This window comes from Populus alba, chromosome 12 (assembly GCF_005239225.2).
Source record: "Populus alba chromosome 12, ASM523922v2, whole genome shotgun sequence".
In the NCBI taxonomy this organism is placed as follows: Eukaryota; Viridiplantae; Streptophyta; class Magnoliopsida; order Malpighiales; family Salicaceae; genus Populus; species Populus alba.
Genome location: NC_133295.1, coordinates 4,073,418 through 4,082,892, shown reverse-complemented (window position 1 = coordinate 4,082,892; position 9,475 = coordinate 4,073,418). Strand labels below are relative to the sequence as shown.

General features: G+C 33.1%; 1 protein-coding gene across 1 annotated transcript; it reads left to right on the top strand.

The window, feature by feature from the left end:
* The first annotated feature begins 1,851 nt into the window (after positions 1–1,851).
* LOC118044318 (type IV inositol polyphosphate 5-phosphatase 9) lies at positions 1,852–5,098 on the top strand. Its single transcript, XM_035052573.2, has 7 exons — positions 1,852–2,109; positions 2,227–2,334; positions 2,658–3,015; positions 3,114–3,298; positions 4,090–4,198; positions 4,323–4,474; positions 4,564–5,098. Exons 1-7 carry the CDS (start codon positions 1,928–1,930, stop codon positions 4,787–4,789), a joined length of 1,320 nt encoding a protein of 439 aa, XP_034908464.1. The 5' UTR covers positions 1,852–1,927; the 3' UTR covers positions 4,790–5,098.
* Positions 5,099–9,475: the final 4,377 nt, after the last annotated feature.

Here is a 9,475-nt window from a genome sequence, read left to right as displayed (position 1 = left end):
TGCATGACAATCTGGTAGAAAATCTAAAATGCGTGGAAGAATTACTGTGGATGATCCAGACTCAATGGAACGTGGACTTGCAAAGTTGATCTCCACGCCTCTTTTTCCCCCAAGATATTGTGGTGCAATTTAATCGTGGTTTCAATATGGTTTGTTTTTTAGGGCTCTCAGCTGTAGATGATTTTGCTTTGTTCTTCCTGGCTCATAGAGATCATTAGCGCATTTTTCTTTTGAGTTTTGTTATGTCGTCTGGGACACCTGTGTGTTCTATGGCTTTGGTAGCGGTTTGAGCCTCCAGGGGAGCCTTTGTTTTTGTGGTGGCTGCTCATATTCTTGGTCGATTGTGGGTGATGGCTCAGAAAAGATGGCCGGTAATGATGATTATGCATCAAATGCATAGCCCGCTTGCTGGGTCCTTGGTCCTTCTACAACATTGGGAGAGTACTCATTGCTGCTGCTTCTTCGGGTAGGATTTGATGTTCGTTGGGGTCTGGGCAGTTCGTTTGGGGATTCCAGTTCCTGGAGTCTCTCATTTCTCCTATAAAATTATCCAGTTGCAGACAGGTTTGCTTTTTGTTGTTGTTGTTGCTGCTTTTTTAGACTATTTTAGTGGACCTCTGCTTGCTATGCTACCATTTTAGGTCTTGTTTTTTTATTGGATTTTTCTGTTCTGGCATTCTATTGTTGTCCTTGGGCTTTTAATGCTTTCACGTCCTTAATTTCTTTGGGGTTGAAGGGTGTTCATTTGCATTCCCTCTTGGTTTTCTTCCATGCCTCTCTCTAATTAGGCCCGCATTCAGTTTTGACAAGCTTGTTTCATTTGCTTAGTTTCTTTTTCTTTATGTCCACGCTGATTGCTTTGAGGTTATCTCGCTAGTTCTATACGATCCCACGGAGATTTCAGCACACACTAGCGATGTTTGAATATATAATTATGAAAGGAAAGTTAGTCTAATTGACAACTCTTGTCATCCAAATAAAATAATAATAATAATGGAAGAGGAGTCATGTATTGATATTAATGGCCACGGGGTAATTCATGCAATATTCACAATATATCACAGGTTAAAGAACAATATATTTGATTGTATGCCAAGAAAGCTCATCATCTAGCTAGTGTGCCAAATTAGAACCATTTGCACGGGTAACTATCATCGAAAACCTATTTTTTTTTGCCGGCTGGGTAATGGCAATGATCAACAACATTGTCTTCTCATGCTAAAGAAAAAAAATTCATTATTTTTATAGCTAGGCCCCGCCCAAGAATACCATGTACTTTTTGCTAGCAAGCACTTTCCCACACAGGGCACAGTATATCCAAGCCAAGTTGCTCAAAGCAGATTGTTACCATGAGTGATTGCTCTTCTGATATGTTTGCATTAACAACTACATTTTGTTTAATGGAAAAGTGGGCATCCATATGACCACCAGACAACATGAATGGGAAACTGAGGGGGTGAGAAAGAGACTCATGTTAACTTTTTCAGTTGTCTCAGATTTAGTTAATTATATATCTTTTGCCTCCTGTAACTTATTCTATCAAAAGTTTAATAAAATATAGTTTGACTTACATCATCATTCACATCAGTACTACCCTAATATTGTAGCTATCCTTTCCAAGTTGCCCATTTGATTCTTTTATACAATTTTTTTGGTGGGTGCACTTGTGGTCCATCGCTCTCCATTTCCTACCCAACCCGGCCTTTCTAATCCGTTTTCCTTTTTTTTTTTAATCTATAGTTTGCTCCATTCAATGATTTAATTAACCTCTTATGATCCCCTCTGCAAAACATTACATTACTGCCATCTAAACCATGCAAGGATTAACCAAGCACCCCTAGGCTCTCTCATTCTAACTAGCTGATCTCTTCCTTTTCTTAATTTTTCTTATTTATTAATTAGCATATCATTCAATTTTGAAAAGGTCATGTGGCCTGAGTTTGTGGCTAGCAAGATCCTGAGGAATATGTTGGGTAGCAACAACTTGGTTGTAGACCTTCCAAATTCCACAGAAACCATGTTAGAGCTAGAAGAAACTTCTAGTTCTTCGGTTCCACCTTCGCTCATCAGTTCCAAGAAATACATCACTGATGATCAGGATAAACACAAGTACAAGCTCTCTCTTCAAAACAATAAGAGTCGCTTTATTTATCATGGTATTCATGGGATTTTCTTTCTTTCCTAATTTCTTCTATTTTATGATCATTAATATAGATATTTTAACAGGATCTTTGTTGGCTCGTGGAATGTTGGAGGCATTGCACCACCTGATGATTTGAACATGGAAGATTGGTTATGCACACAGACTGAACCTGCTGATATCTATGTTCTTGGGTGCGTTTTTAATATTCTAATGCTAATTAACTGTAAAACTTTTAAAAAAATAACTCTATTGAAACTTCCTTTTTTAATAGAATATATATCACACAAGAGATATAATCAATGAGATTTGTTGAAAGATTTATGTTGAATATTATATATGCATTGGACCGTTTATGTTTGTGTTTCTTTTCCTGGTATTAATTATTCGATGAATAGACAAAATCTGGGACTCGAAGCTGAGACCTTCAAGCCCAATGATGTCTTGAATAAAAAAAAAATTTTCATTCCATATATCTTACTTTTTATTTAACTATAATATTACATATAAATTTCAGATTCCAAGAAGTCGTGCCTCTCAATGCTGGAAACGTTGTTCCAGGTTTTGAAAACAGCAAGATGTGCACCAAATGGAATTCTCTTATCAGAGAAGCTCTGAATAATAGTACTTCGAAACCTGTTCACGAAGATAAGGTAGGAGAGTTTCAAAAGGTGCTCCCCGTGAAGAAAAATAGGAGTAGTAATTCTCTTGGCAAAAGCAGCAATATGTTTCCTCGCTGCTTTGATTGTATCATAAGTAAGCAAATGGTTGGAATTTTTATCACTATTTGGGTTCGAGGTGATCTCCTTCCATACATACAACATCCTAGTGTATCATGTGTAGGCTGTGGCATCATGGGCTGCCTAGGCAATAAGGTATATATACATATACTCCTCACGCAATGAAAAGGAAAAATCCATGCAAATAGATATGTATCAGTGCTTTTCTAACTTGAATATGGCTTGTCATGCAGGGATCTGTCTCGGTTAGGTTTTTCTTGCATGAAACAAGCTTATGTTTTGTGTGTAGTCATCTGGCTTCTGGAGGGAAAGAAGGAGATGAAAAGAATAGAAATGCCGACGCTACTGAAATCTTGTCACGCACAAGATTTTCTCGTGGCCCTTTGCGCAATTTGCCACGCAAGATTCTTGATCATGAGTACGTATATTTATGTGTGAAAATTCTATATCACCGTAATATGCAACCAGTTTTGGTGATTGATCAGAAACATCTAAACATCACTTTCTCTTGCTCTAATATCCTTCCATTTTTATTTTTTTACTTTAAAGTGAGGGTGTGAGATGCTGGTTTCATGACAAACTTTTATAGTGTGCTTAGCATTGAAAGTTTATAAGATTTAATTAAGAGTAACCTTTTGTTTTCATGATAAAATAAAGAGAAACTTAGACGACCACTTACAATTTGGAAAGTTTTTATAACAAAAAAATCTAGTCGGTTAACACCCAACATGATAATAATTTACATGTTTAATTAGATGGATTTGTGATGTTTTCTGTTGTTTTGAAGCTGATTAGCTAACCCAGTAACTAAAGCCATTTGCCTCGTCATTTCAAGTGATTTGAATATTGATTTCGGCTTTCATAATTAATTGCTGTGTGGTTCGAAATTTATATGAACCATAGACTAATAAATCTTTTTAAAAAACTCATGATGTACAAAATCCCCCCCCCCCCTCCCGTTTATTGGTCATAATGCTCCTCTAGATTGTCTGAAGACAAGTTGAATCCTCAGCCATTAATTTGTTGGAGAGAATTTGTTTAATTAGATTCAACCGTTCTTGTGTGTTTTCTTCTTCTTTTTTATTGTTAATCAAACTAGGCCAACAAAGTCATTGAGTGAGACAATTTGTTTTCATATGATTAGTAAATTTATTACAAGTTGCATATATTTAATTATTGTTTAACACTATTTGGGTTATCCATATGCAGTCAGGTAGTCTGGCTTGGAGATTTGAACTACAGGATATACCTGCCTGATACTAAAACAAGATATTTAGTACAGAAAAAAGAGTGGAACATCTTGTTAAAAAAGGATCAGGTATTTATGAATAAGTAATATTGATGGTGAATTTAAAATCTTATTATATCCTTTCAAAATGATTATTACAGTCCCGAGGATGATGATAAAGTTGATTAAGTTCCTTTTGAAAATAAATATTTAGCTTAAGGCCGAGCTCATGGAAGGTCATGTATTCCAAGGTTGGAATGAAGGAAAAATTGAATTTGCACCTACATACAAGTACTATAAGAATTCACAAGTCTACTATGGCTGTGATCAGAAGAGGAAGGGTGAAAAGAAGCGTGCTCCTGCATGGTAACTTCTTGTTCTTCATGATATTTATCTTGAATCATCTAAAACAAGATAATTAACTATGATGATGCCCAAGAGAGGTGTTTTTGCAGGTGCGATCGAATAATTTGGTCTGGAAAGGGACTGAAGCAGAAACAATACAGCCGAGGTGAATCTAGATTGTCTGACCATAGACCTGTCCGGGCAATCTTCACAGCAGAAATCGAAGTCTTAAGTAATTCCAGGAGCTTCGGATGCTCTTTTCCAGGCAGATTCGATTGCTTAAGAAACCATTTTGAAGCATGGAATGACAGAACAAGCTTCCATTTACAAGAATAATAGCAGTAACTATCCATATGCTGTGTGAATCATGCAGAAGAAACTATGAATAGAGCATATTACATTATGGTGGCTCCATGGTACGCGCATGCATACTATCAAACAGTGTATCAGGTCATTGTTTGCAGATGCACAGAACAAGCGTGCAAGTCAAAAAACATGTTAAAAAAGTAATGGGATTAGAACTATGTATTAGGCAATATTATAAATGAAGGCCTGGAAATTTAATATTTGTTCTGTACATCCAACTTTCTTTCGTCGTAAATCATGGCAAAAACTAAAACTAACAAGCTTATGCTGATAATTATAAACTAGGGGCACTGTGCATATGTAAGATCAAGAGATTCGATCTAGCAGTTAAAAAAAATAGCAGAAGTAGTAGCGTGGTTAATTCAACATGTGTTTGTAGTGGCAGTAGTTAATTCAGCGTGTATTTGTTAATAATCCCATGTTTTTTTATACATGTATAATAATCGATTGATCTATTAACAAAATAGTCATTCAAATAATGACCGAGAAAAATACAATAAATTTTAAAAAATACTAAAAAATAATTGAAAACAAGTCTTATATAGTGGAAGCTAGTTGAACATTAGAGTTAATTGTCAAGCATTTAGCTGAAGTTTGCACAATTAATTAGCTTGAAGAATAAATACTGCAAGTGAGAAACTTAGAAGGCAAATAATCAAAACTTACCATTTTTGTATCTGCAAAAGCTCTCTCTTCACCTCTTATTTCTTCTAATCTTCTTAAACCTTTATTCTTGTTCTTGATAAGGAAGATCTTTAACAATTGATATAGAGTCTCATTCTTGAAACCATCAGTACATTATTTTGTTACCACCAAGAGACAATAATGGAAAATAACAAGTTAAATGGCATTAGAAAAACACAACTGAAGAATTGATGAAGAAATGCAAGAGGTCAAGAGTTGCATGAGATTAAGGTTGATCTTCAAAAGCAAAGAAAAGAGGAAACTAAGAGGATTGATAATTTATCTAAACAGATGTAATCAAGGTTGGCTACTCTCTAATCTTTCATAGCTACTAAAGAAAGTGTAAGGGATGAAAAAGAAAACTCTAGTCCTGGTAGGATTAATCTACCTTGAAGAAATTGCAATCGTACTAAGAGATTCTTGGGCAATAAAAGAGCATTAAAAGAGGATATAAAATAACTTTACCAAGAATTGATATACCATTCTTTGGTGGTGAGAACCTAAGAGAGTGGATCTAAAAATATGGAAAACTTTTCATGATGTATTATACCCTACACTAATAGGTTACGATTGCTTCAATCTACATAGAAGGAAGAGCTAAAATATGGCTCAGAGGGTTTATATTGGGATATAATAACATCAAAAATTAATAGGAATTTTATAAAGCTCTTTGTGTAAGGTTTGACAATCTTAATGATGTGGTAGAGGAGTTTAACAAATTGGAACATGAGAAAGGAATGGAAGAATACACAAATATATTGAAGAGTTGAAGTCTTTAATGAATACTCTTAATCCAATATGTTACCTGAATCATATTATGTATCAAGTTTTATTAGTGGATTGAAGGAAAAAGTTAAATCAATGTTAACAATGTTAAAGACCCTCAAGCCTGCTACTTTAACGTAAGCTTTTAATCAAACAAAGTGGCAAGAAGAGTCAAGTATTGTGATAGCTAGGAGAAGTAAATTGGTTTCAAAGATCAATCCCTCATTTAATAATGACAAACCAAAAGGTAATTTCACTCATAAGCCCTTTAATCAATATAGAACTAAAGTATAACTAAGTTTAAAATAGTTTTCTAAAAATCTTTATGAGCAAAGAAAAAGACTTGGATTGTGCTTTAAATATAAGGATAAATTTTCTCTTGGACATAAATGTTGTTCAAAATGCATTCATTTATTTAGGAGAAGAGAGGGTGATAAGGAAGAGGTTTTTTTTTTTTTTTTTTTTTTTTTAAAGTAGAAGAAGAAACTGATAATGTAGCTATGAAAAATTAAAAAAAGATTAACGATTATAGGATGTCATTAAATGCTTTAACTAGCCATTCTGTTTATAACACAATATGTATTAAAAGAAGTTATCACAAGAGAGATCTTATGATTTTAATTGATAGTGACATCACTCATATTTTCATTGATGAAACTATGATTAAAGGGATCACTATTGTTATTGTTAAAACTAATATTTTAGCAATGATAGTAGCCATTGACAACATCATAAAATGTGATGCTCACAACCTAGAATTCTAGTGGTCATGTAGGGGTATGAATTCCAAGCTAACTTAAAAATATTAAAGCTTGGAAGGTATGATATGGTGGTAGTAGTAAATTGGTTAAGAATCTAATTATATATCCTATTTGATTTTATCAAGATGAAGACTTCTTTCAAGAAAGATGGAAGAATGATAAAGTTAAAGGGAATGGTAAAAGAGGCTAGTTTACAAATGATCTCACCCTTAAAAGTACATAGTCTTAAGGAGGCAATTTATAGCTACACTGACCAATTCTTATCTTTAGATGCTCAATAGGAGAGTGAGTAAAATATATAAATTATAAATATGAAAGCTTTACTAGAAGAATATCAAATAATATTTCAAGAACCAAAGCATATTTCTCCTCCTAGAGTAATTGGACCATCAAATTCCTTTTATTCCAGGAGCTAAGCTAGTAAGCTTAAACCTTCCATGAGCTTATTCATATATAAATAGGAAATTAAAAAAAAAAATTGGTTAAAGATATGTTACTTAATAAAATTATATAACATAGTTGTAGCCATTTTGCTTCTCAAATTTGTTAGTGAAGAAGAAGGCCAATGCTTGAAGGTTCTGTGTGGATTACATGTAGCTTAATGATTTAATTATCAAGAAAAGGTTTTTCATTCCTTTAATTGATGAACTTTATGGTTCATATTTGTTTTTTCAAAAATGGATTTAAGATCTGGATATCATCAAATGATAATACACGACAGTAATGCGGAGAAGATAACCTTTAGGACTCATCATAGGCATTATGAGTTCAAAGTAGTGCCTTTTGATTTAACTAATAACTCGACAACATTTCAAGCATTAATGAATCATATATTAGAACCTTTCATGATGAGATTTATGTTTATACTATTTGATGACATCTTAGTATATAGTTCTACATTGGAGTTTTATCTTAACATCTAAAAGAGATTTTGAAGATACTTAAGAACAATTAGTTATTTTTAAGAAGTCCAAATGTTTATTTTGTGAAAAACAAGTTGGATATTTAGGACATAGATTTTACAAAAACAAAAGCTATTAGGGTATGGCTAGTTCCAAATTCAGTCAAAGAGTTAAGAGAATTCTTAGGGTTAGTTATATACTTCATGAGGTTTATTAAAGGGTTTGGAATGATTAGCAAGTTTTTGACATAAGTACTTAGAAAGATAGTTTTAGCTAGAATTAGAAGTTATAAAAAGCTTTTGATCAACTAAAATCTGCATTATGCCAATCTTTTATTCTAGCCCTACCAAAATTTAAGTGTGCCTTTATACTTGAAACAAATGCTTAGTATACTAGGTTAGGAGTAATCTTGAGCCGTGAAGAAAGACCTTTATCCTTCCTTAATAAGTCATTAAGTACTGAACACTAAGGACTGTCCATCTATAAAAAGGAATACTTAACAATTCTAATGGTAATGGATAAATGGAGGCATTACTTGCAAATGATTAGCTTGTCATCAAAATTTACCATGAAAGTCTAAATATCGAATGGAATAAAAGATACATACTCAATTACAAAAAAGAGGATTGGAAAAGCTGTTGAGGTTAAGATACCATATTCAATATAAAAAATGGAAAAAGAATGTGGTGGTATATGCATTATCCAAATCCATTGGAGCTACTAGTGAGTTAAAAGTTATGACAGAACATGTCAATATAAAATTTAAAAAGCTCGAGATCAATTCTAGTAGCAGTGCCAGCTTGGTGTGAAGAAGTTAAGGATTCCTATGATAATAGTCACCAATTACATGAGATAATGGTTGATAAAATATTGAATATTGATAATTAGACTAATTATACATTTATCGATGGAACACTGAGGTTTAAACACAAGATAATGATTGGTAAAAAGGGAAATACTAGTATAAGCAAAACATGATTCGTATATTAAAGGACATGTTGATATATAAAATTCTTATAAAAGATTGAAGTCTATGTTTTACTAGCAATTAATGAAAGCTTTAATGAAAAAAATAATGAATAAGTGTGATATATGCAAGGAGGAAAAAGTAAAAATAGTAGCCTATCCTGGAATTTTACAACTTCTACCAACTCTTGAAGATACTTAGAGGAATATCACAATGAATTTTATAGAAGGTCCTTCGACTTTAAAAGGAAAATGATATTATATTAGTGATCATTGATGAACTCACCGAGTATGGTTATTTTATTGCTCTTTTACACCTTTCCATAGCTAAGTAGGTGGCTTAATTGTTTTTGAATTAATTTTATAAGTTTAGTGACCTACGAGCTGCTATACTAATTAACAAAGACAAGGAGTTCATAACTCTATTTTTAAAATAACTATTTAAGCTTCCAAGAGTCAAGCTCCTCATAAGTTCTTCTTACCATTTTGAGAATGATAATCAATTTGAGAGAGTTGACTAATGCCTGGAGATTTATTTAAGAAGCGTGACCATGCATAATTATAAACGGTGGGATCAT

Bases quoted from the DNA above. Each gene is read 5' to 3' on its own strand.
- LOC118044318 (XM_035052573.2), top strand. From the start codon at position 1,928: ATGTGGCCTGAGTTTGTGGCTAGCAAGATCCTGAGGAATATGTTGGGT. The intron at 2,335-2,657 runs GTGCGTTTTTAA...TATAAATTTCAG, and splicing joins GCTGATATCTATGTTCTTGG to ATTCCAAGAAGTCGTGCCTC. The intron at 4,475-4,563 runs GTAACTTCTTGT...GTGTTTTTGCAG, and splicing joins AAGAAGCGTGCTCCTGCATG to GTGCGATCGAATAATTTGGT.